Source organism: Artemia franciscana, chromosome 15 (genome assembly GCF_032884065.1).
Source record: "Artemia franciscana chromosome 15, ASM3288406v1, whole genome shotgun sequence".
NCBI lineage: Eukaryota > Metazoa > Arthropoda > Branchiopoda > Anostraca > Artemiidae > Artemia > Artemia franciscana.
Window position 1 is genome coordinate 4640876 of NC_088877.1, and position 27500 is coordinate 4668375.

Sequence of the window (27500 nt, forward strand, 5' to 3'; positions counted from 1 at the left end):
ACAACAAGCACGCTCCTCCTCCGTCCAAATCTATTCAAAGCCTCCCTTTTTACTTCCTCCCAGGAAGTTCTTATTTCCCATTAGTCTGGCTTTATGAAATCCTTCCACCCCACCCGGGGACAACCTGTTTTCCGTTTATCCCTAGACGGTTAGCCAAAAAGGACAATTTTCGACAATCTGTCATTCTTCATCCAAAGAACGTGCCCTCCTGATCTCAACTCTTCCTACATTATAACCCTAGAAAGCAGCATTGAACCGCACGTTTCGTACAACTTAAAGTTTGGAATATGGTCTGTCAGGCTGGTACCTGGAACAATCCATAGACAATTTCCCTGGAAATCATGTTGCAAATCTTCATTCATTTCCCTGAGATTCTGTGTTTCAGAACCATATTTGACCACTGTTTATCGGTAGTCCAAAAGAATCTAATCTCTCACTGTCATGAAAGTGTACACATACACTTCCAATGGTGTTACCATTAGTACTTGATGTGTAGTTCAAATATTCTTTTTGTCAGTATTCAAAGCTAAAACAGCTTTATCATGTGCCCACACTTTCTTGAAATATTTCATCTTCAATCTTTAATATATGATGTAATTGTTTATCCTACCGATGTACAAATAATTCTGATTGAAAACATATAATAAACTAGATACTGTCGACGACCAGTCATAGAGTACCACGGGGAGCCGCATAAAAAAAAAAATATTCAAAAACCATGTTCCAAACCAAAGTTTACATATCATTCTAAGACAAAGAGTTCCAAAATCAAGACATTTCAGGTTCAAAAATTCCAAGTTCCAAAACAACTAAGTCTAAAAAATTCTAAGTTCCAAAAAATATAAGTTCCCCAAAACAAATCCCAATTTCTTCCCACCAAAAAGTCATAAGTCTCTAGAACAAAATTTTTCTCAGTTAAAAAATTCTAGTTCCAAAAATTTTTGGTTAAAAAAATAAGTTTCGAAAATTTTTAATTTCCATAAGAAATTATAAGCCTCCCCCTGAATATTTTCCAAATCCTCCACCCACCCCAACAAAAAATATATGTCCAAAAATATCGAAGTCCACCCCCCGCGAAAAAATAAAAATTCTAAGTCCCCACCAAAGAAAAATCAAAATGTTCAGAATAAAAAATTAATAAGATTCGACTCAAGGACTAAGCTCGTAACGCGAAGGCAGTGTTTATGCAATTTTAAGTTTTGATATTGCTGTTTAAAATTCCCCCAAGGTCGAAATTCAAAATTATTTTATGGATTGAATTCAAAAGTTCAAGAATGGCTAGTAGGGAAGTTTTTTTTTAAACTATTGATTATATATGATATTAAAACACAAAATATTTGGTAAATGCTCTTAGCTTTGATATTGATCCTTAAAATCCCCCATTGAAGATCTATGTAGAAAAATATTCCATGGATTGAATTCAATAGTTCAAGAATTTGGAGGTGAAAGAGTGTTTTTTAAAACTAATGATTATATACATACACTTGGGTAAGTAATGGATTGTAAATGTATTTAGGCGTGGGGTTGGTGACTTCGTTTGGCTTTAGTATAGCCCTATGTGTGTAGCGGAAATGGTGGGATATGTGTGTAAGAGGACGTATTAAGGGGGTGTGGGTGATTAAAAAAGTACCGGTAGCGGAATTTGAAGGGGGTACTGGCCGGTAATATGCGTTAATAGCATATTACTAATATATCTTGTTTTCTCTGCTATACCTGGCGTAAGTCCCATCACCGTCACAAAGTCAAAGTTAAAGTTAAAGTAAAAAAAGTCATGACTCTTTGCTTTTCTTTAAAAAAACCCTCTTTTGTTTTTTTTAACATTAGTAAGAGGTAAATCTTACAATTAGTGACATATTTGAACAAAAATAATATTAACTTCTTTGATGTTATTGCCTAAATAAAAAAAAAACCTTTCCATCAGCTTTATTTACAAATATTAACAATTTTTTCTTAAAAAATTAAAGAGTTAAGTTGATACTTAAAGCGAACAAAATTATTGCTTAAGATTTTGTTCGAGATATATTTACAAAACTGGCTCAAATAAACTGACTTATGATATTAGAATTATCTGAAAAATTTCAAAAACCAGTGCTTACTGAAAACACAATATCAACCCCAAAAAACACTGTGTTCTATTAGGAGCATTACATCTATAAGCAGCCTGTAAATAACAGAAAACTCCGTTAGACTCCGTCAAACACTCCGTCAGACTCCGTCAAATACTCCGTCAGACTCCGTCAGACTTTTGACAAAACTCCGTCAGACTCCGTCAGACTTTTATAGTTTAATATAGAAGAAACTCAGTTTGAAAAGTGATCGTCAACTCCAATACTAAGAAATTTCACTTACCTATCGTAAAAATAGTCCCTGGAAGAAAAAACGAGTGTTAAAAATTTCAAAAAATATAAAAAAGATTGAAATAAATAGAAAGAAAAAGAGGAACAATAAACAGACAAAATAATGGAGACTGATATACAAGTGTAAATTATAAAACATGAGACAATTAATTTCCTTTAAACATGTATGAAATTAAGTTCAAAGATTTGATATACAGAACATTGTCTTGTCTTGAACTCAACAAAAATCATTAGCTTTGAATTTCGCTTTTTAAAGAAAATTTAGCAAAGATTTTGGAAAACTTAGCAAAAGCAACATCGTAAAAAAACTTTTTTTGAAAAAAATGTTTTTGTAAAAAAACAGAAATATTTCTTTAAATATAGGAAAAGCATATGGTAATGAATTCCACGAACATGAAAATTCTCTCTTCCTTGTGATTTGGAATAATTCTAAATGAAAAGACCATTGGAATGGCCTTTAAGGCACAAATTTTCATTACAAATGGTCCAATCACAAGATTCTTTATTAGAAAGAAGGAAATCACAATTTATTATTTACTTTTAACCCCGATAGTAAATTATGAATTCTCCAGGAAAATTTTACAAAATCAGAAAAAAAAGAAAGAAAAACAATCGTCAATTTTAATTGGTGAAATTAAGCAAAAGTAGCATCGTAAATGTTTTTTAAGCTTTTTTAAAAACAAAAATAATTCTTGGAATATAAGAAAAGAATCCGCATGTCTAATATTTCAACGAATGTAAGAATACTCTCGTTCTAGTTGTTTGACATAATTCAAAATGAAAGGCCAATGAACTGGCCTTCAGGCACAAATATTCATAAAATATGGTGTAATCATAAAATTCTTTCTTAGAAAGAGGGAAATTACAATTTATTATCCAGTCTTAACCCCGATATAAAATTTTGAATTCTCCAAGAAAATTTTACAGAATTTCACATAATTAAAGAAATGTTAATTTTAACTTGTCAAATTTAGCAAAAGTATAATCGTTAATTTTTTCAAGTAACTTTTGTAAAAACACAAAAATAATTCTTGGATTATAAGAAACAAGTATGGTAGCCTTATAAATTCTTCAAACGTAAAAGTACTGTCGTCTAGTGGTTTGACATAATTCAAAATGAAAAGACCGTTGAAATGGCCTTTAGAGCACAAATATTCATAACATATGGTCTAATAACAAGGTTTTTTCTTAGAAAGAAGGAAATCACAACTTATTATCCAATCTTAGTCCCCGATTATTGAGCTCTCCAAGAAAACTTTACACAATTTCACAGAATAAAAAAAAATATAATTGTCAATTTAAGAACTATTAAATTGCTATTGAAATAATAATGCTTCTTGAAATATTAAAGAAACAAAACAAAAGTTACAGGCTCTAAAAATGTTCTCGTTCAAACACGAAAGGCCCATTAAAGTGACCCCATGGCCTATATCACAGAATGCTGAATTTATTTTCTAAGAGGAGTGTTAAGAGAACCTTTAAGAGGACTGTTGCTAATTGTTTTTATATTTACTCTATATAACAATAAAAGTTTTCCCAATGATAGTCATGAGCCAAATTGAAACGAAAAAGTATCGCTTGGTAGCTTATGCAATGTATAAGAATAAAATTAGTACATAATAACTGACTGCTACTGCGTTTCTACATTTGAAGGAATACGAAAAATTAGTAAGTTGTTAAAATTAACTCAGGAGAAGAGAGCTTTCCTTTTTTTTTATTTAATATTGCTTGAATGAATGAATGTTATTTATTACCCATCTATAAATAAAAAAAAACGATGGAGTACAATAAAAGAAAGGAAAAATACATGTCGTAAAGATATACACAAATTACTAATAATACCAAATCTAAAACAGTGCGCCCTTTCACGGGTGAGAAGAGGTTTGGTTACTCAGTTTCTGAAACTGTTCATCCCCGAGCTGAGCCGGTTCCACCACAAGGAAGCGGTTAACGATGTACCTATTCTTGAACCACCGAGGGGCCACAAGCAGAAACTTTACATGCTTAAGATAGAACTTTCGCAACACTCTCCATTCAGATTCAGCAAAAATGTCCCAAAATAGGGTCAAGTATAGGCAAGTGCCACCTCAATACCACCTAAACAGAGATATTGCACAGGAGCAGCGCTGATTGGTTGATGAAAGCTACGCTGCGAGGGATCCTTGCCCTTCTTGAGAACAGGGGCAATAAGCCAACACTAAATGAATGTGGCGTCAGACCAGTGGCAAATATCGTTTGAAAAAGTAAACTTACATGCTCAAATAGTGGCTGCTATCAATTATAATTATACCCCACATATTGCCACCACTTTTTGCTTTTTCTAGGGGTAATCGCATCGAAAAAAATAATCCTAGAATACCGGGAGAGGGACCATTCAAACGAAGATTAAAACCTCTAGTACCCCTTTTCAGTGACCGATATGATCGGAGGGTGATAAGCTCCTTTCCCATGCCCATTTCTTCCAGAGTTGTCCGATCAAAATTCTAACATAGCTATTTTTTCAGCATAGTAGAAGAATTCCATAAATATGCCTCTGGGATAACATGATGCCAACATCCCCTGGAGAAAGGGTTGTGTTTTACGGAATTCACCCATTGTTTATACATAGTACTTGTTGCTGGGAAACATACGGACATTTTTGGAGGAACTTTGTGATAGGGTATTTTTCTAGGGGAGATGTAACCGGGGGGGGGGACAGAACTTTCCCGGGATGAACTTTCCAGGGAATTTTACACTAGGGGAATTTGCCAGAATTTGTACATAAAATTCTTTTTATTGGTCTTATTTATTTGCCAACTCAATTTTACATGTGGATATGTTCCAGGGGAATTATCATAGGGAAATTCGAAGCGGGATTGGAACTGTCTAGAAAATCTTTACATGAGGGGCTGGGGGATTTTCCACGGGAGAAACTCTTCGTGGGGAATTTTCTGCAGGAGATATTTTTCATGGGGAACTTTCTGCAGGAGAAACTCTCCATGAGGGAATTCTCCATGAGAGGAACTTCCCACCGGGGGAGGGGGGATTTCTCAAAAAATTTCCACGAAGGGGAATTTCTGACTTGACTTGAAGAACGACCAGCATTTAAAGTGTTTTTCCAATGAAAATGTGCTAAGGAGAATTTTTCAGACAGAATCGTCCACAAGAAAATTCTGGCGGAATTTTCAGCGAGAATTGGAATTGTCCGGGGTAAATTTTCCGGAAAGGTGGTGCATTTTACTTGGAAGGAATTTACATGGAGAAATTTTTTGTAGGGGGAGAGAATTTTCCACAGAGGAATGTTTTGCTGAGGGAAACAATTTTCCATGCAGGGAGAGCGAAATTTTCCGGGATTATTTGAATAACGGTTTGTAAATAAACAAATAAACCCATTTTTCAACTGAAATTAAGGAGCAGCATCAAATCTTAAAACAAACAAAATATGTTCTTTATATGAGCGGAGTTAGCTCTCCTCAATACCTCACTCTTTAAGCTAAAATTTGAATTTTTGTCCTAATTCTTTAAAAACGAATCGTGAAACACAAGGGCCATTTAGTTAGTATAAAAAGCTTTTTTAAAAGTACTAATAAACTTTGACTTGAAGAGCATGGAATTGAGAAGGGGACCCCCCTCCCTACCTCACATACGAAATGATTCCTGTTTATTTTCAGTTTTAATGTTGCTCCTCACTTCCAGTTGAAAAAACTTGTTTCTTTTTACTTAATTAAGGAGTCATTTGCCAATTCAGTAATAATTGTATTATCTCAATTATTTTTAATATAATTAGCAATAATTAAGTTTAGCAATAAAAAAAGTAATAATTAGCTTAACTCAAGAAGGAACATATTAATCTTGCCCTATTAGAAAAACCCTGCGTGCCTTTCTTGCATAATAATGAAATTTCTTTTTGTGAATCATAAATATTTAACTTTTAATTCTAAATAAATAACTTAAATGAAATAAGCACAATAATTTTTTCCTAGTAAAATTCATAGTTTTTCTATATCTGAGTTGATGTCTTATACATTTCATTATAAGATTTGTACTGTTTATATATCAAGGTTCTGTGTATATCCATATTTGTCTCCTTTATTTAAACTCTATCCCTTGAGGCTAATTTAGGGTGTGGTTGGGTCTCATCGCCGAATTAGGACTTAATGAGCCTTCTCTAGGTACTATCCCCTTCAACACTTACATGACTTATTATTCGAACCTACTTTACTTTTTTCATTTCTATAGCCTATACTTTTACTTGACACACCTTTTTCATTGCTTTTCATAGTTTTTTCTCTAATGCTTCACTAACTTGTCGTCCCATTAAAAACCAGACAGAGCTATCAAACAGTTCGTGGTAACGAACTGTAGTAAGGAGCGACCCGGCTCAATAGTAACCAAAACTCTAAAAAACGGAATTTTGTTAGCAATAGCTACAGCAAAAGAATTGCATTTTAATGCTGATTTTAAATATATAAGTTCAATCAAGTTTAGTCTTACCCATCAATAGTTACGAGCTTGAGAAAATTTGCCTCATTTTAGAAAATGGGGGGGGGGAACACCCCCTAAAAGTCATAGAATCTTAACGAAAATCACATCATCAGATTCAGCGTATCAGAGAACTATATTGTAGAAGTTTCAAGCTCCTATCTACAAAAATGTGAAATTTTGTATATTTTGCCAGAAGGCAGATTACGGATGCGTGTTTATTATTATTATTTTTTTTTCCCAGGGGTGATCGTATCGACCCAGTGGTCCTAGAATGTTGCAAGAGGACGTATTCTAACGGAAATAAAAAAGTTCTAGTGCCCTTTTTAAGCGCCCAAAAAATTGGAGGGCATCTAGGCCCCCTCCCACGCCAATCATTTTTCCAAAGTCATCGGATCAAATTTCTGAGATAGCCATTTTATTCAGTATAGTCAAAAAACCTTATAACTATGTCTTTGAGGACGACTTACTCCCCCACAGTCCCCGTGGGAGGGGCTACAAGTTACAAACTTTGACCTGTGCTTACATATAGTAATGGTTATTGGGAAGTGTACAGACGTTTTCAAAGGGATTTTTTTGGTTGGGGGGGAGTTGTTGAGAAGAGGGGGATATGTTGGAGGAGCTTTCCATGGAGTAATTTGTCATGGGCGAAGAAAATTTCCATGAAGGGAGCGCAGGATTTTCTAGCATTATTTAAAAAAAACAATAAAAAAATAAATATGAAAAAGTTTTTTCATCTGAAAGTAAGGAGCAGCATTAAAAAGAACAAAAATTACTACGCATATGAGGGGATTCGTCCCCTCCTCAGTGCCTCACTCTTTACGCTAAAGTATTTTTAGTAATTTCAACTATTTATTCTACGGCCTTTGTGATTCACGGGTCATTTTTAAGGAATTGGGACAAAACTTAAGCTTTGCTGTCAAGAGCAAAGTACTTCTGAGGGGGTAAACCCCCTCATATACGTAATAAAAACATACGAATACAGAAGTTCGTTACGTTAGCTAATTCGTAAGTTACGTATATCTTTTACTAATAAAAACGTTTGTAAAAAATTAAATGTTCTAGTTGCCTTTTTAAGTAACCAAAAAACTGGGGGGGGGGGGGTGACTAGGCCTCCTCCGCCGCTCTTTTTTTCCCAAAATCATTCGATCAGAACTATGAGAAAGCCATTTAGCCAAAAAAATAAATATGCAAATTTCGTTTTTATTATTCATCTGTGGAGAGCCAAAATCAAAACATGCATTAATTCAAAAACGTTCAGAAATTAAATAAAAAAACAAGTTTATTTAACTAAAAGTAAGGAGCGACATTAAAACTCAAAAAGAACAGAAATTACTTCGCATATGAAAGGGGCTGTTCCCTCCTGAACGCCCCGCTCTTTACCCTAAAGTTTTTTACTGTTTTAAAAAGTAGAGTTGAGAGAAAGTGTCAAACTTTAGCGTAAAGAGCAGGGCGTTGAGGAGGGACCAGCCCCTTTCATATACGAAGTAATTTCGTTCGTTTTAAGTTTTAATGTCGCTCCTTACTTTCAGTTAAAAACTTGTTTTTTTTTAATTTAATGTATTTAGGACTCACACAGAACATTCAAAAACTATACCATTTCAGTAAACGAAATAGCATTTCCTCATAATAAATAATTTTATTTGAAGCGATTTATTTAATTGCCAGGAATCTTTGCCATTTGAAATTTGGTCGAATTTTAGTTCATTTTGTATGTAAAAATTAAGTTTCTTCACTTTTTTGTTTGTGTTTACTTGTCTGCCTATTTATGTGTCAATATCATGATAATAAGATTGGAAAAATTTCCACAGTTTAGTCTTCAATTTGAAATCTTTCTAAAAATCGTAATCTCCTCAATGCAGCATATAGTTGACATTATGCAAAAACTTGCTTACCCAGACACATAACTGCACGATCGAATGTATATCCTTGCATTTTATGCACTGAACATACAAAACAGAAAGCTATTGAAAGTTACCTTCTTTTAGCTGTTCCATAGTTTACACAATTTGTTAAAACGAGTTATGTGCAGTACTTAACTGGTTAGCGAGCAACTTTTTTTGTTTTTTAATAAGTTTTTGTTCTTACCCCCTTCTGTAGAAAAACATAATATCCTCTCCCCCAACCTCTACTATTTCGGATGCTACCCCCCTATAGCCCTATAGCCCATATAGTTATTTCCCCCTATAGAAAATTTATTGTGGGTGCTAAGGCCAAGGGGAAAGGGGATGATGAAAATCTAGAAGAAGGTGCCCCCTCCAATTGATAGCACTACTTTTATAGTCTGACCGGCTCCTTAGCACAAATAAAAGCAAAAACAACATAGTATCTATTAAGACATTTAAAGACGTCAATACCTAGTTAATTGAACGGGTAATTTTTTAGTACAAATATTCAGAGAAGTTAAATTCTCATCAATATTTTGAGAAGAGAATTTTCTTACTCAAGCTACAACAAGGAAAATGACTAGTTGTTATATTAATTGTCCAGACATCTCCGTTTCATCTTGAAGATTAACTCCAAGGAAAATTTATTTATAAACGAGAAATAAAGAGACGAAATCATATATCTGAAGTCAACAAGGACACCTTTTATCAAACAGTTCGTGGTAACGAACTGTAGTAAGGAGCGACCCGGCTTAATAGAAACCAAAACTCTAAAAAATGGAATTTTGATACCAATAGCTACATCAAAAGAATTGCATTTTAATGCTGATTTTAAATATATAAGTTTCATCAAGTTTAGTCTTACGCATCAAAAGTTACGAGCCTGAGAAAATTTGCGTTATTTTAGAAAATAGGGGTAAACACCCCCTAAAAGTCATAGAATATAAATTACACCATCAGATTCAGCGTATCAGAGAACCCTACTGTAGAAATTCAAGCTCCTATCTACAAAAAGGTGGGATTTTGTATTTTTTGCCAGAAGGCAGATCACGGATGCTTGTTTATTTGTTTGTTTGTTTTATGTTTTTTTTCCAGGGGTGATCGTATCGACCCAATGGTCCTAGAATGTTGCAAGAGGGCTCATTCTAACGGAAATGAAAAGTTCTAGTGCCCTTTTTAAGTGACCAAAAAAATTGGAGGGCACCTACGCCCCCTCCCACGCTAATTATTTTTCCAAAGTCTTTGGATAAAAATTCTGAGATAACCATTTTATTCAGCGTAGTCGAAAAACCTTATAACTAAGTCTTTGGAGACGACTTACTCCTCCACAGTCCCCGTGGGAGGGGCTAAAAGTTACAAACTTTGACTAGTGCTTACATATAGTAATGGTTATTGGGAAGTGTACAGGCGTTTTCAGGAGGATTTTGTGATTGGGGGGAGGGGTTGAGAAGAGGGGGATATACTGGGGGAACTTTCCATCGAGGAATTTGTCATGGGGGAAGAAAATTTCCATGAAGGGAGCGCAGGATTTACTAGTAGTATTTAAAAAAAGAAAAAATAAACATGAAAAAGTTTTTTCCAGCTGGAAGTAAGGAGCAGCATTAAAACTTAAGACGAACAGAAATTATTACCCATATGAGGGGCTCACCTCCTCCTAATACCTCGCTCTTTACGCTAAAGTATTTTTAGTAATGTCAACTATTTGTTCTGCGGCTTTTGTGATTCAGGGGTAATTCTTAATGAATTGGGACAAAATTTAAGATTTAGTGTAAAGAGAGAGAGGTACTGACGAGGGGGCGAACCCTCTGATATGTGTAATAAAAACATGAGAATAAAAAATTCTTTACGTAAGCTAATTTATAAGTTACGTATATCTTTTACTAATAAAAAGATTCGTAAAAAATTAAAAGTTCTAGTTGCCTTTTTAATTAACCAAAAAATTGGAGGGCAACTAGGCCTCCTCCCCCCCTCTTTTTTTCTCAAAATCATTCGATCAAAATTATGAGAACGCCATTTAGCCAAAACAAAAATATAAATATGCAAAATTCGTTTTAATTATTCCTCTACGGAGAACCAAAATCAAAACATGCATTGATTCAAAAACGTTCAGAAATTAAACAAAAAAACAAGTTTTTTCAACTGAAAGTAAGGGGCGACATTAAAACTTAAAACGAACAGAAATTACTTCGTATATGAAAGGGGCTGCTTCCTCATCAACGCCCCGCAATTTACGCTAAATTTTTTTTACTTTTTTAAAAAGAAGAGTTGAGAGAAAGAGTCAAACTTTAGCGTAAAGAGCGGGGCGTTGATGAGGAAGCAGCCCCTTTCATATACGAAGTAATTTCTGTTCGTTTTAAGTTTTAATGTCGCTCCTTACTTTCAGTTGAAAAAACTTGTTTTTTTTTTAATTTAATTTGTATATAAGACTTCCTAAATATTCAACCAATAAAGTTCATTTTTCCTCTGCAGAGGAAAGAAAAATCCATTTCAAGAATAAATTATCATTAAATTAGAAAACTGTCTAGGAGGATTACAAGGCCTGTATTTTTGATTAGGTGTTTTTTCTTCCATGGGAGAGTCTCTTCCTTATAAAATTGCTCAGGAGGCAGATAAGGTAACCTTTTCGCAGCTTGGTGGAGGACCCCAGTTTTGGGGTGTTTCATTTATATTCTGTTTTTTTTTTTATTATTATTATTATTATACGAAATGGGTTTCAGGGGACAATCTTTCTTCCTTCAAAATAATTTCGGGAAATTTATTATTGGGAGTCTATGATGGCCAAAGTAAAGCTATAAGGTTCATCGACAAGTTTTCAGTTCGTATTTTCTATTTTATCCACAATTTTTGATCTCTCTGGAAAAAACTAAAACAAATTTGAGCAGGAAGGAGACGGAAGAGGCTATCCCGGCAGGGTTAAAGTAAAAAAAAACAACAAAAAAACAAAAAAAAAAAAAAATGTAAATGAAATTGGGAGAAAAAGTAACCCACCATCAAAATATTTAGTATGTTATAACTTTGAAATAAGAGATGAAATAAAATTATTTATTTAAAAGTTTTAGAAATTACTCGAGTTTCAATTCACAAGTCAAATTCTTTGTTAAGAGCCGAAAAGAATTACTGCATTTTTCATAACTATATCTACATACTTTTTATAATGTTAAAAATAATATTTTGATTTTCGTATGCAAAAAATGTTAATTGCATGTGCTACTACAGTGTTATAGAAAAATGCAGTTTTTTTGTACAAAATTAATTCTATTTCAAAAACTATTTTTTTAATTGCAATTGGCACTAGATTCAGCATTTTCCTTTAAAATAAGCCATTTAACGTCTCTCTACGATTTCCCAGTGCCCAGGTAGCTGAGGAGAAAATAGCGGAAAATAAGAAACCGTCGATGCAGAATATTGTGCCTGCAGCCACTTTTCTTTTTTTCAAGCCAATAAATTTTCCTAGCTAAGAGACAGTTTGTTTCCTATATAGGGGTACTGGGCAAGGCGGTTATAATAGTGTACTTATATTTTTGATCTGACTCTTAGTTTTAGGAGTTAAGGTTTATTTTATTTTTTACTGTGGAACGTGATCGTCTCTTACTAGGTTACTAGCTATCGCTTGTGAAAACGTAATAAAAATGAATATAAAAATTGATGCGTTTAAAAGGTGTTTTAACCCCCCCCCCTGACATAAAATTATTTTGCAAACTCCCCATTCCCCACCTCGCAGAAAAAATCCTGGACATGGCCCTGCTTAATACTAAATTTTATCCTTCTGTTTGTTTGAAGACTTTATTTTGAACATGAGTGTTAGGGATTCTAAGGGGTGAGTTTGTTTTCTATTTCATATTTTTTTTTTCATTTTGGGTGGTTTTTTTTTGTGTGTTTTGTATTATAGAGATTGCCAAATAGCAATAAGGCTTATTGATCAGTTCCCTTTTTTGCATATTCTATTCTATCTACAAATATTTCCTCTACATAAAAAAAAGCTGGAGGAGGAATTAGACCAAACATGTTCGACCCAGGAGCACCAGATTCATGTCTTCCACCTACCGGGAAGTAACCTTGAAATTTTTATTTAAGCCATTTGGAGCTTAACAATTTGGGGATACATGGGCCTTTATGAAACGTTAACTAGGCGTCAGCCCTTAACAAGGCTCTAGGAACTTAGATTGTAGTGGAATCAACTGTTTCCCAAGGTTTTATGATTATTTAATCCGTATGATTAAGATCACCCCTTCTATGTCGTCTGGCTGGGCCAGAAAAAAATATACACGGGAGTCACATCACTCTTTACTATTTTAAACCGTGGCAGGCGAATAGCCAAATATAAATCTATTCAACCTATAATAGACATAAGTAAAGTATGATTACAACTATTTAAATCAGAAAGTCATACGCCAAGAAGTAGCTGATATGTCAAAAATATAAAACATCCCTAGAAACACGGTATTCTAAGGATTCAAATAATCTACAACGACAGTAGTGAAAACACATTGCTAAGACTTCATAGAGGAAGCAATACAAGCAAATTAAAAATATCAATGTATTTCGGGCACGTAATTTTTTCTTTCGACTTGATTAAACTGGATTCCCTGTCGTTGAAAAACCGAATAAACTCGACTAACCCGAGTTTAGGCTCCTCAGGTTATAAGACTCAACTATAAAAACAAAAATTTTGTTCAAAATTAATAGGATGTAGTTCAGTATAAGTAAATCGACAAGCCAAATATATATATATATATATATATATATATATATACGGACATGCAGCTAGTAAAACTAAGAGTAAAATGTCCCCACAAAATATTTAGTACTTGCAGGAACGTATACAGGGGTAAAGGGATGGCTCTAGGCTTGTCTATTTCAAAATCTAGAGATTTTTAGGGTTTCTCTATTATTTTTTATATTTACTATCTTTTTTTAAAATTATCCCCATCCCTACCTATCCTATGATAAGTATAAACGTGTGTGCCTAGTTGCATGTATTATCAATGGGACATGTTCAACATATGACTAAAAATAATTTGTATAAAATATAAAACAACCAAGAAAAAAAGTTAGACAAAAAAAAAAATAATGCAGCTCACACAAGAAATTCAAGATTAAAGTTACAAAGAATTACAGTGAATCGATAAGGAGGTAAATTCGTTTCATAGACTGGTGGAATGTCACAATCGTTAAGCACCTATTTAAATTGTATCCAGAGTTTTCGTGACAATTTTAGTGACTGCATGATTCAGTGTTAGAATAACTCAAGCCCAGAAAAAAAATTCAACATATAAGTTAAGTGACAAAGGCAAGATTCTGTGAGCTGAGATACAACAACAAAGGAAATAAAATATTTTTAGGGCAAGTCTGAGACCGCTGAGATTTCTTGAAAATTCAACAAAACAGAACTGTCACGCCATGGTTGCGTTAAAAAGTCAAGGAATATACTTGACCATCTTTGTACTTGAACCCGATAGTTATCTTTCTGATTAGCTAGCCTTATAGAGATGCTTCATTGTTGAGGAATGGATCAAAGAAACATTAATATTTATTGGCAATGTATTAAGCACAATTCATTTAACATTTTTTGTTACCTCTCATGCTCTTACCTTAAATCTTTTTCATCTGTCAGTTTTTTTTCTATACAGCTACGGATTTATAATGAAGCTTTTTAATTGGCTGTGCTTTAAGAAATTGCAACTAAATCAAAATTGGATAGTTAGATGATTTTCTTGATACTCGCCAAGCCTTCAACAACAATTAATTGTCAAACAAAGTGAAGAGTAATAGTAAACTCGAAACAAACACAACTATAGTATATAAAGGGGGTCTCCACCTTCCTTAAATCCCTAACCCATCTAGGCTAAAGTTTGATGCTGATTAATGATGCTGATTAAACGGATTTAACTGAAATCATTTCAGAGTCTACGAAAATATAGCTAGTCAGTTGTATGTAGGTGTTTTAGTTACAGGTTACCACAAGAAAATTCGAAAAGAAAATTTTGTTAGAAGCGACGCTCCAGCGTTGCCTGCAGTAAAGAGCGAAAAACCTAGAATGTGTTATTTATTATTATTATTATTAATATTGATTTCCCATAGGTACTTCGTATGGTAGGGATGGGCATAGATATTTCGAAGGGGACTTACTCGATTGAAAACTTAAATTCTAGTCACCTGTGTAAGAATCAAAAGTTACTAAGGACAACCAGCCCCCTTCCTTGCTCTTTTTTAAAACCCAGCTCTCATAACCTCCAAAGGCAGTATCACAGCCATTATTGTCAACATAGAATTCGCAAGGATATGCCATAGCCCCCTCAGGTCCTGGTGCAAGGGCCGTAAATAAAACAAATCGGCAATCAATCCTATTAAGTAAGGCATAGGAACGGCTGAAGGTGTTAAGTTCAAACTTTCATCGAATGTTGGGGATGATGCTGAACTAAAGCAAACGAAACTTTGGTTGTCAAAAGGATATATCAGCATAATATCGCGAACAGCTAAGAATATTAAGTTGAGACTTTCAGCGAATTCTGAGGGCGATTTTCAGCAAAGTCAATAGAAAATATATAAATCTAGGATGCCCAAAGGGCGTTTCTGCATAATCTCAGAAGCCACTTAGGATATAAGGTTTAAACATTCAGGAAATGCTTAGGAAGATATTGAACTAAATCAACAGACACTATGCTTATCCAGGTTATCAAAAGCCGGTATGTGCAATATATCCGGAAAAGCTGCAGGTAATAAGATGAAGATTTCAGGGAAATTTGAGTTAGGTGTTGAATTAAATCAAAAGACACTACGTGCATACAGGTTGTCAAAAGTCTGTAATATCTCAGAATAGTGTATTTTTATTTTGAAGCCTTTTTGACCTGCCTCTCTAAAAATATGTAAAAGAAATCTCCAAAAATCAGTGCAGCAAAGGTAAATAAAAAAATTTTACATGAAAATCCTTGTAAAAGAATGAAACCTAGGCAAAAATTATCAAGAAGTTAGGAGAAACTGGAGCTGGTATTTACTTTCTATCAATTTTAATTGAGGTCTGTTAAACACTTCTGGTAAAGAGTACTATTTATACTATGTCACTTAAGTAAATTTAAACAAATCCTGTACACTCCCCTAGAATAATTGGCAGAATAATAGTACAACCAAATAAAAAGAAAGAAAAGCATCTTCAGTCCTTTTTTCCACGACTAGATTAGTGCTAGAAGTGGGTACAGATTCACGAAAATGGAAGGGGGCAAGGATTTTTCTTATTTTTTCTAATGAAAATAAAAAAAAATGGAACAGCATTGAGAAACATCTAAAACAGGGGGTAACTGGATATTAACGCTCTTAATTAGCAGCTACCGCAGCAACCAAGGTTTATTAGGTTACAGCTACCGCTGCCACAAGGATTAAAACTATTTCCAAAAATTACATTTTGTTAATTACAAAAGGCAATTTATGCAGTCATTCCATTTAAAATGGGCCATTAACATCCTTTCTATGATGTTTCAGTGCCCCACTAGCTGCAGAGAAGGAGAAATGGAAAAAAAAATGCTTTCACTGGTGTATATCGTGCGAAGAATATCGTGGTTTCTGCCACTTTCCTTGTTGTTCAAGCCAAGAACTGTAAGTTTCCTTTAAAGGGGTTTCGGAAAAGGAGGCCCTAATGGGGTATTTTGCATTTCGATCTGGCACCATTACTAGGTGTTTTAGGAGTAGAGTTCCATTTAATAGCTGTGGAAAAGCGAAACACAGGAGTGACAGATAAAAATGACCAGTTAGCCATTCTCGCTTCTTTAAAACAGTACACAGCTAAAATAGAAAATAGCTATGAAATGGAAATAAGAAGGTATTTTTCGAAGTCTAGGTTGGCAATTGCCCCCCTAACCCCCTTAATTGGTGCACATGTGCAATAATAGCACAACCTAATAATGAACAAAATATTTTTTGTACTAGTCATCGAAAATCAGCAAAGGCAGAACACAAAGAATCGGTCTGGCATGGCCAGACCCTACAATAGAAACTTAAGACAAGAATGAAGTTTTGAATGTTTATCAAAAACATACGCTGATTCTCATAACTTATTCCATTAATAGTAATTCTGTGCCAGAAATAAAGTCCTTTCTATCTGTAAATATATAAATGTTAAAACATTTTGCTGTGAAGACTTTTTGTCTTTCCTGTCTAATATGTGTAAAAAAAAGAAAAAAAAATATTCAAATTAGCATAGCGAAGGCAACAAAACGAATTCAAATATAAAAATCTTTATCAATTGAAGGAAGCATAAAAAAATACAATAATTCAAAAATTACGAGAAAAGACAACAATAGCCTACTATCTATTAATTTCATTTGAGATCTGATGAATACTTCTGGTGGAAATGCCGATGAGGATTTTCTAAACCCTCCACTAGTCCGCCAGCACACAACAAGACTTACTTTAGTTTAGCCCTGGGCCAAAGGTTTACCTACATATCATCTAAATCCTTTCAGAAAGCCAAGTCAAAACGGAGTTTTTAGCAACACACAAGAATAAATAAATAAAATAAATAAATAAAATAAAGTCAGAATCTAAGATCTGCAAATATACTTTTCCATAGATGTTTTTGTAAAATCTAGATGAGATAAAATCTAGAAGTGATAAAATATATCCGTTATATGAAATGAAATACATAATTCCATGTTCTACATTAGCGTGGTATGACACGATCCTTAAGAGTCCTGCTTTCGGAAGTAGGGCCATTTCGTTTTATTATTTTTTTTATTATTATTATTTTTAGTACTAAGTAGGCTAGAAAAAAGAACAAGAGCTAAGAGCTCATATGGCACTTGTGACGAGGCGAGAAGAGCTAAGAGCCAAGAGATCATATGGTATGAGCTCTAACAAAATTCTATGAATCAATAGATTAATTTAAAAAGGAAAATAAGAGGCTTAATGCCGGTCAGGATTTAAAATAAGAGCTCTGAGTCACGATGTCCTTCTAAATATCAAAATTCATTAAGATCCGATCACCCACTCATAAGTTATAAATACCTAATTTTTTCTAATTTTTCCTCTCCCTTTAGCCCCCCAGATGGTCGAATCTGGGAAAACGACTTTATCAAGTCAAATTGTGCAACTCCCTGACACGCCTACCAATTTTCATCGTCCTAGCACGTCCAGAAGCACCAAACTTGCCAAATCACTGAACAACTCTCCCCAACTCCCCCAAAGAGAGCGAATCCAGTACAATTCTGTCAATCACGTATCAAGGACATTTGTTTATTCTATCCACCAAGCTTCATCCCGATTCCTCCACTCCAAGTGTTTTTCCAATATCTCCCCCTCCAACTCCCCCCCAATGTCAAAAGATCTGGTCGGGATTTGAAATAAGAGCTCTGAGACATGAATTTCTTCTAAAAATCACATTTCATTAAGATCCGATCATCTATTCGTACGATAAAAATACCCCAATTTTCACGTTTTCCAAAAATTCCGGTTTCCCCCTCCAACTCCCCCCAATGTCACAGGATCTGGTCGGAATTTAAAATTAGAACTTAAAAGCACAAAATCCTTCTAAATATAAAATTTCATTAAGATCTGGTCACCCTTTCGTAAGTTACAAATACCTTAATTTTCAAAATTACCCTCCCCCCAATTCCACCAAAGAAAGCAGATCCGGTCTGGTTATGTCAGTCACGTATCTTAGACAGGTTTCTATTCTTCCCATCCAGTTTCATCCTAATCTCACCGCTTTAAGTATTTTCTAAGATTTCCGGTCCCCCCCCCCCAACTGCCCCCCCCCCAATTACGCTTGATCCAGTTGAGATTTAAAATAAGAGATCTGAATTACGAGGTCCTTCTAAATATGAAGTTTCATGAAGATCCGATCACTCCTTCGTAAGTTAAAAATACGTCATTTTTTTTTTTCAGAATTAACCCCCCCCCCAATAGAGCGGATCCGTTCCAATTATGTAAGTCACGTATGTAAGACTTCTGATTATTTTCACCACCAAGTTTCATCCTGATCCCTCCAATCTAAGTGTTTTCCATGATTTTAGGTTCCCCTACCCCAAACGTCCCCCATTGTCACCAGACCCGGTCAGGATTTCAAATAATTGCTTTGAGACACGATATCCTTCTAAATATCAAATTTCATTGAGATCCGATCACCCGTTCGTAAGTTAAAAATACCTCATTTTTTCTGATTTTTCAGAATTAACCCCTCCCCCAACTACCCCAAAGAGAGCGGATCCGTTCTGTTTATGTCAATCATGTATCCAGGACTTGTGCTTATTTTCCCCACCAAGTTTCATCCCGATCCCTCCACTCTAAGTGTTTTCCAAGCTTTAGGTTTCCCCCTCCCAACTCCCCCCCCCAATTTCACCAGATCTGGTCGGGTTTAAAATAAGAGCTCTGAGCCACGATATCCTTCTAAATATCAAATTTCATTGAGATCCGATCACTCGTTCGTAAGTTAAGAATACCTCATTTTTCTAATTTTTCAGAAATAGCCCCCCCCCCCCCCCCCAACTACCCCAAAGAGAGTGGATCCGTTGGTTTTATGCCAATCATGTATCTAGGACTTGTGTTTATTTTTCCCACCAAGTTTCATCCCGATCCCTCCACTCTAAGTGTTTTCCAAGTTTTAGGTTTCCCCCTCCCAACTCCCCCCCCCAATGTCACCAGATCCGGTCAAGCTATAAAATAAGAGCTCTAAGACACGATATCCTCCTAAACATCAAATTTAATTGAGATCCGATCACCCGTTCGTAAGTTAAAAATACCTCATTTTTCCTAATTTTTCATCATTACCCCCCCCCCCCCCTCCAACTACTCTAAAGAGAGCGGATCCATTCTGATTATGTCAATCATGTATCTGGGACTTGTGCTTATTTTCCCATCAAGTTTCATCCCGATCCCTCCACTCTAAGTGTTTTCCAAGATTTTAGGTTTCCCCCCTCCAACTCCCCCCCCCCCAATGTCATCAGATCCGGTCGGGATTTAAAATAAAAGCTCTGAGACATAATATCTTTCCAAACATCAAATTTCATCAAGATCCATCACCCACTCATAAGTTAAAAATACTTCATTTTTTCTATTTTTTACGAATTAACCGGCCCCCCACTCCCCCCCAGATGGTCAAATTGGGAAAACGACTATTTCTAATTTAAGCTGGTCATGTCCCTGATACGCCTGCCAAATTTCATCGTCCTAGCTTACCTGGAAGTGCCTAAAGTAGCAAAACCGGGACCGACAGACAGACCGACAGAATTGGCGATTGCTAGATGTCACTTGGTTAATACCAAGTGCCATAAAAATGAATATCGAGCTATCAAGATTATGGTATAATTACTGTGCATATTAAACGTCTTTTCCAAAAGCTTTTTTTAGCCCTATTAAAATTGGGCGATAGATTGCTACTCTCAAAATGTCATAAAGCAGTAGACCTTTTTCATAAAACTATAACCAAGGGATAGTCCGACTTAAAGAGTAATTAAATATAAATAAAAAGTTTTTTTTAAACTGAAACTAAGGAATGATATTAAAACTTAAAACGAACATAAATTACTCCGTATATGAAATGGGGCTGTTCCCCCCTAAACGCCCCGCTCTTTACGCTAAAGTTTGACTCAACTCTACTTTTTAAAACAATAAAAAAATATAGCGTAAAGAGCGGGGCTGTGAGGGGGGAACATCCCCTTTCATATACGAAGTAATTTCTGTTCGTTTTAAGTTTTAATATCGCTCCTTATTTTCAGTTAAAAAAACTTGTTTTTTTTTATTTAATTTCTGACCGTTTTTGAATTAATCCATGTTTTGATTTTGGATCTCCACACATGAATAGTTAAAACGAAATTTACATTTTCCTTTATTTTTATGGCTAAATGGCTTTTTCGTAGTTTTGGACTATTTTGAGAAAAAAGGAGCGGGGGAGTAGGCCTATTTACCCTCCAATTTTTTGGTTATTTGAAAAAGCAACTAGAACTTTTAATTTTTTACGAACTTTTTTATTAGTAAAAATATACGTAACATACGAATTAACTTATGTAACGAATTTCTAGATTCGTATGTTTTTATTACGTATATGAGGAGGTTCACCCTCTTGTTAATACCTTGCTGTTTACAAAAGCTTAAATTTTGTCCTAATTCCTTAAGAATGACCCCTGAATCACAAAAGCCGTAGAATAAATAGTTGAAATTAATAAAATGACATTAGCCCAAAGAGCGAGGTATTAGGAATAATTTCTGTTCGTCTTAAGATTTAATGCTGCTCCTTACTTTCAGTTGTAAAAACTTTTCATATTTACTTTTTCATTGTTCCTTAAGCAAATGCTAAAAAAATCTTGCTCACCCTTCATGGAAATTTTCTTCCCCCATTACAAATTTCTCCATGGAAAGTTCTCCCCGCATAACCCCCAGAACCAAAAAACCCTGAAAGCGTTTGTATACTTTCCAATAACCATTACTATATGTAAACACTGGTCAAAGTTTGTAACTTGCAGCCCCTCCCACGGGTACTGTGAGGGAGTGCGGCGTCCCCAAAGACATAATTATTAGGTTTTTCGACTATGCTGAATAAAATGGCTATCTCAGAATTTTGATCCGGTGACTTTGGGAAAAAATTAGCGTGGGAGGGGGCCTAGGTGCACTCCAATTTTTTTTGTCACTTAAAAAGAGCACTAGAAGTTTTAATTTCCGTTAGAATTAACGGAAGATTCCGTTAGAATTTTTCATTTCTTCCCGCAACATTCTAGGACCACTCAATCGATACGATCACCCCTGGGAAAAAAAACAAAAAAAACAAACAAACAAATAAACACGCATCCCTGATCTGTCTTGAGGCAAAAAATTCAAAATTCCACATTTTCGTAGATAGGAGCTTGAAACTTCTACAATAGCGTTTTCTGATACGTTGAATCTGATGGTATGATTTTGTTAAGATTCTATGACTTTTAAGGTTTCGTTAAGATTTTATGACTTTTTCCCCTATTTTCTAAAATAAGGCAAATTTTCTCCGGCTCGTAACTTTTGATGGGTACGTCTGAACTGAATGAAACTTCTATTAGAATTTTATATTATTAAAATGCGATTTTTTGATGTAACTATTGTTATAAAAATTCGGTTTTTTAGAGTTTCGGTTACTATTGAGCCGGATCGCTCCTTACTACAGTCGTTACCACGAACTGTTTGATGTATATAGCCTGTAATTACGCTTGGCCTGGATACAAAAAGTTTATTTTAAATTTGACTTAGAGCAGCACACTGAGGACGATGATTATTATATGCAGTAATAACCCTTGGTATGTTATACCAAGGAGTTTAGTAAGTTTGTCTGAATGTAAACAGTGAGAAAATTATTAAATTTGGATTACAATGATTCTCTTGGATTGACTGATACAGTGTATCTGTGGATGCTTAAGTGGGCTAGGTTAAACCTACCTTACTAAGATCTGCCCATAAAGTTGGCATTTGTTTGAAGCTATCTTTTGAAATAATTAACTCATTTTTTTTTGGCGTTGACATTATTAGATTCTTACTAATTTCAGTTATTATAGATGGCGTTCATTTAGACGCTGAACCGTGAACGGGATACCGTGATCGGGATACCTAGTTTGTTACTCGAAGATGTCCAAAGTAAAATCGTCCCTAGAGACGTCTGATCACGAATCGTTGGAGTCTCTTACTGTCATGAATGAAAAAAGTGTTGCAGTGCTGCTGGATATGTTGAAGGACGTAATAGGGTCATTCAAAGTCCCCGGTGGCAAATTTAATGCCTCCCAAATATGCAGCAGAATCCAATATCTTCACCAACGAACAATCGAAGAGAACATTGAACTCCTCCGAATCGAAAATTCCCGTCTGAATGAAGTTGTGAATCTCCAGAAAGAGCTTGAGCGGATAAAATCGCAAAAAAATGGACAGATTTATGTACCCGCACCCCAGCAGGCGTCTTATGCCCAAGCGCTCAAGGGTCCTGAAACATTCTCTGTGATTCTGGAGCCTGTATCTGTGGAAAAACGAAACCGTATGAATTTTGACGAAGCCATGCAAGTTACGGAATCAATCAGCAGAGTTGTCAAAGGAGAAAATTCCGATTTTTCCGTGAAGAAAGTTGTTCCGGCGAAGGAAGGTAGAGTCATCTTGGAATTGGGGTCGAAAAGGGAGCTAGAGGCAGCCATGTCAGTACTGACAGAGAAAGTGTCGGACACGAAGTACAAACCGAAAGAGGTGAAAAAGCACTTTCCAAGAATGTTAGTCAATGGGGCTCCCTCCCCTCAGGTCAAAGACGAAAGTGAAAAATACCTGCTGCAGTGTAACCCAGAAATTCAGCGGATGGCCAACGAAGGGGAAAGCTTCAGGATCATCACCATTCTTGAAAACGCGTCGAAAAGGAAAGTTGTTGTGGAAGTGAGTCCAAAGATCCGCCAATTTATACTGTCCCAAAGAGGCTTACGGATCGGTTTTATCCTTGCCTCTTGCGACGACTATGTACACTTGATAAGATGTAGCAAATGTTGCTTATACGGTCATCGGAAGACAGATTGTAGAGCGGACGAAGTATGCTCATGGTGCATGGGCCCGCACACTTATAAAAATTGCGACAAGTCCTTTTCGTCCCGCCCAAATTGCCGGGCTTGCGAAAAAAACAAACTTAAGTCAGATGGGCATGCTGCCTATGAGTTAAGCAAATGCCCGGTTGCAAAGAAGTTAACTGCTCGTTTAAAGAATAATATCCAGTTTAATTGACTCAATCTCGAGATGTGAATATTGATAAGAATAACTTAACAGTGCTTCAAATTAATTTGCAACATTCTTATTCAGCAGCCCTACAGTTGCAAAAAACAATAGAAGAACTGAAACCGGATATAGTTCTGTTGCAAGAACCGTATGTAAATAAATTCTGTAAAATATCATGTGTTCCATATAGTTACAAGTGTTTCTCTAAAATTGACACAGATAAGAAATTTTTTTGTGCTGCCGTATTAGTGAAAAATAGTCTAAAAGCTGACGTACACCATAACCTCTCGTCTAATGAATGTGTGACAGTTTCAGTTTATTTGAACAGTAGAACTTTGACATTCTGTTCGGTATATTGTCCTCCTTCGGTGCAGCGATTGACAGATAATATCAGTTGTTTAGACAAGGTCAGACATTTTGCTAATTACGTTGTTGGGGGGGATTTTAACGCTAAAAGCCCTTTGTGGCTGAGTAACAGTCAAACTGACAAGAAAGGCAAGGAGCTTGAAGATTTTTTTGCTAGTAAATCATTGTTAGTAGTGAATGATCCTAGTGAGACAACGTATGGGCTACGCAATACAACTAGCCCAGACGTTACTGCTGTAGGTACTAATCTTGTTCAAAGTGTAAGGTGTTGGAAAGTTCTTGATGAATACCCTTCTCTTTCGGATCACTCGTATATTTTATTTACTTTGGAGTTTAATTTCCCCATATTTGAGACTGAAGAGCCAAGATACATTTATAAGAAAACTAAATGGGATACTTTTAGTGCTACTTTATTACGTGGAATCGATGACATTTATTCTCTACCTATGTCCTCGGTGGAGGAAATTGATTGTGCTGCTAATGAAATTAAGAATTTAATGCAAAAAGCAACTAAGGAATCGACCCCTCTTAAAAATAGTCACAAACAAAGCAAATATGCAAGGTGGTGGAACCAAGATTTGACAGATTTAAGAAAGAAGTACAGACATGCTCAAAGGGTCTATAAGAGACTTGGTACCGTTGAAAGCGAGCAAATAAAGAATCAAACACATCTAGATTATAAAACGAAAATTTTGGCAGCGAAAAAGGAAGATTGGAAAAAGTTCTGCGAAGAAAAAGCTAGTTTGGACCCTTGGAACACTATAAATAAAATTTGCAAGTTAAAAGGCTCTGCAACTCTCCCAGTTCATATTTTAAAACAAGATGGGTCGATGACAGATTCACCTAAAGAGGCTGGAGAACAACTTCTAGGTAAATGGTTTTCGTCAGATGATAATTCTAATGACAGTGTTGCTCAAAAGTTGATAAGAAATGAAACAGAAAATATCTCTAGTGAAAATCAGGATAAAATGGAACCTATTACCATGGAAATTTTACAGGATGTTATTAAGTCGATCAAACCCATGAAGGCTCCGGGACCTGATGGTATAATGAATTTTACTATAAAGAAAAATATTAATGTTTTATCACCTACTTTGTTGAAGCTTTTTAATAGTTGCCTAAAGACATCATATTTTCCTGTCCTTTGGAAACAAGCAAATATTATAGTAATTCTTAAAAAAGGGAAAACTAATGATGGTAACCCCGGTTCTTATCGCCCGATTAGCTTGTTGTCAAACATCGGAAAAATTTTTGAACGGATTATTATGAATAGATTAGATAAACTTAGTTTGGATAATTGTTGGGTTTCTAAAAGACAATTTGGGTTTTGCAAGGGTAAAAGTACAATAGATGCAGTTGACAATATGGTAAGCGTTATTGAGAAAAATAAAGAGGAAAAGAAATTCACACTTTGCCTTTTTTTTGACATTAAAGGAGCATTCGACAATGCATGGCATCCAGGTATTTTAAAAAAGCTCAAGGATAAGAAATGCCCAACTCAATTGTTAAGATTAGTGAAAAGTTTTTTATCAGATAGGACGGTATCATATGGAAAAGATGTATCCCGGAAGTTGGAAAAGTCTTGTCCGCAAGGATCAATTTTGTCTCCTTTTTTATGGTTAATCAACATAAATGACCTTTTAGAAATGGATTTTGGTGAAAATTGTACGATTCAGGCATATGCTGACGATGTCACTGTAATTTTAACAGGTAAAAATATTCTGTTTTTAGAAAATTTGGCGGAAAAAATATTTCAGAAGTTTGAAGTGTGGGCTGCAGAAAACAAACTTACTTTCGACCAACGTAAAACAGAAGCTGTATTGTTCACAAACAAACACAAAGTTCCTGTTGTAAATCTTTTTTTTGGAGGAGAAAAAATTAATATACAACAAAAAGTCCGTTACTTAGGAATTATTTTAGATAGGAAACTTTTATGGACTGATCATGTCTCTTCCCGAGTTACTGCTGCAAAGCAGTATTCGACGAGACTCCTTTGTGCAGCGAAGATGACATGGGGTCTCAAACCACAAGCTTTAAGAAAATTATATAAATCAGTTATAGAAAGTACAATTTTGTATGGGGTATCAGTTTGGTTTTCAGCTCTTAGAAAGAAAAATATTTTACAAATGCTACAGTCTGCTCAAAGAACTTCAATGATAATAATCTCAAAATCTTTCCGTTCTGCCCAAAATGACGTAATTACGGCCATTGCTGGGGTACTGCCAATTTCTTTCCGAGCGACTGAGCTAGCGACATTGCGCTATGCGAAAAAAGGCCGTCCAAGTCACTGGCCAAATTTCACTTCTCCTGAATTCCCCCTTTCTAAACGCTCATCCAATCATAGTACTTTCACTGATGAATCATTAGTAGATATCTTAGGCCTTTCGACAGTACGAGAAATCCATACTTCAACCTTTCATATTAATAGAAAGGCATTGAAAAATATACTTTACGGACGATGGTATGAAGAATTTAAGAATAAAGTTAGTTCTTGGTCAATTCGCTTTTTTGCTTCAACAGAAGATTTATTAGCTGTTTGCAAAGTTCAGCCCTCCTACCATCTAACGCAGATTATTACGGGTCATTGCAGGCTAAATTTCTTTCTTCACCGAATAAACAAAATTGATACGGAGTTGTGCCTTTGCGGTGTAAATGAAACTTGTTCCCATTTTCTTTTTGAGTGCCCTATTTATGCTCGTGAACGTTTAGAATTAATATTTCACCTTAATAGTATCAATGTTCCTTTTCCGTTTAATCTTGATTTGATTTTTAAATTTAGGAATGTTAGAAATATTTTACTGAAATACATAAGAAAAACTAAACGTTTGGATTTGGGGTTATAATCTTATTTTTAAAAAAAAATATGTGGATTTTTTTTTATGTCTGATAACGGAATTCATTGTGTATTATTTAGTTTGTCTTTTTGTTTTTGTTTTCTCTTGTTTAGTTAGATTGTATGTACAAAATTATGTGTTTTGTAGTTTATTTTAGATGTTTAGTTTTGTCTCTTTGTTAGTCGTGAAATGCCGTAAGGCTAATTTTTTTTTTTTTTTTTTTTTTTTCTTTTTCTTTTTGTCCATAGTGTTTAGCTTTAGAATAGAAAGTGAAATACTTTTTGTAAGTTGAATCACTAAATAAATTCATCATGCTATACCAAGATGCCCTGGTACCAGTGTAGACGCTAGGGGTGTAAGAGGGTTGGAGTACTCTTATGTTACTTTTTTAGAGTTGACAAGAGTATCTGTTGTGGCACCATGAGATGAAAGATCTATGTATGTTTAAGGGGATGAGGGGGCGGAAAAACTGACATTGTACTCGGTCTGTTAAAAACCTATCAAAGTATCTGCTTCTTGCAATCAAATCTTCTTCGGAAGATCTTTTTCGTAAGCATGCCAACAAAAGATTGACAAACTTTAGTCTCTATGGTGAATTTTTTTTAGACTCAGAGTATAATTTGTATTTATTTTGATATTTCCTATTCCTCTATTCTGCATATTGAAATACATCCATATTATGTATAATACCTAGCATTCTCTTACCATTGTTTGCGTTGCAAGAGCAAAACTTGGTTTTGTCATGTTTTTTTTTCCTAGCACCCCGATTTGGGCTTATTCCAAGAAAGTGTTACGGGTCTAAACCCTGCGGTTTTTACGGATAGTGTGGAACTTAAGCCGGATTGACGAATATGACTTTACATTTTGGAAAGCTTCTTAGAACTCTTGCCTGTGGCCAAAAAGGATGGTTT

At 35.0% G+C, this 27500-nt stretch overlaps 2 protein-coding genes across 3 annotated transcripts in view; one reads left to right on the forward strand and one right to left on the reverse strand.

Moving 5' to 3' along the window:
• LOC136036728 (RNA-binding Raly-like protein) overlaps positions 1-27500 on the reverse strand; it is a gene marked incomplete in the record, with an annotated part of 113052 nt that overhangs the window by 30771 nt on the left and 54781 nt on the right. Inside the window, 1 exon segment of the mRNA XM_065719077.1 lies at positions 2350-2367. Coding sequence (XP_065575149.1) covers positions 2350-2367 — 18 coding nt within the window.
• LOC136036729 (uncharacterized) overlaps positions 1-27500 on the forward strand; it is a 132054-nt gene that overhangs the window by 7575 nt on the left and 96979 nt on the right. The gene's annotated exons all lie outside the window — the stretch shown is intronic.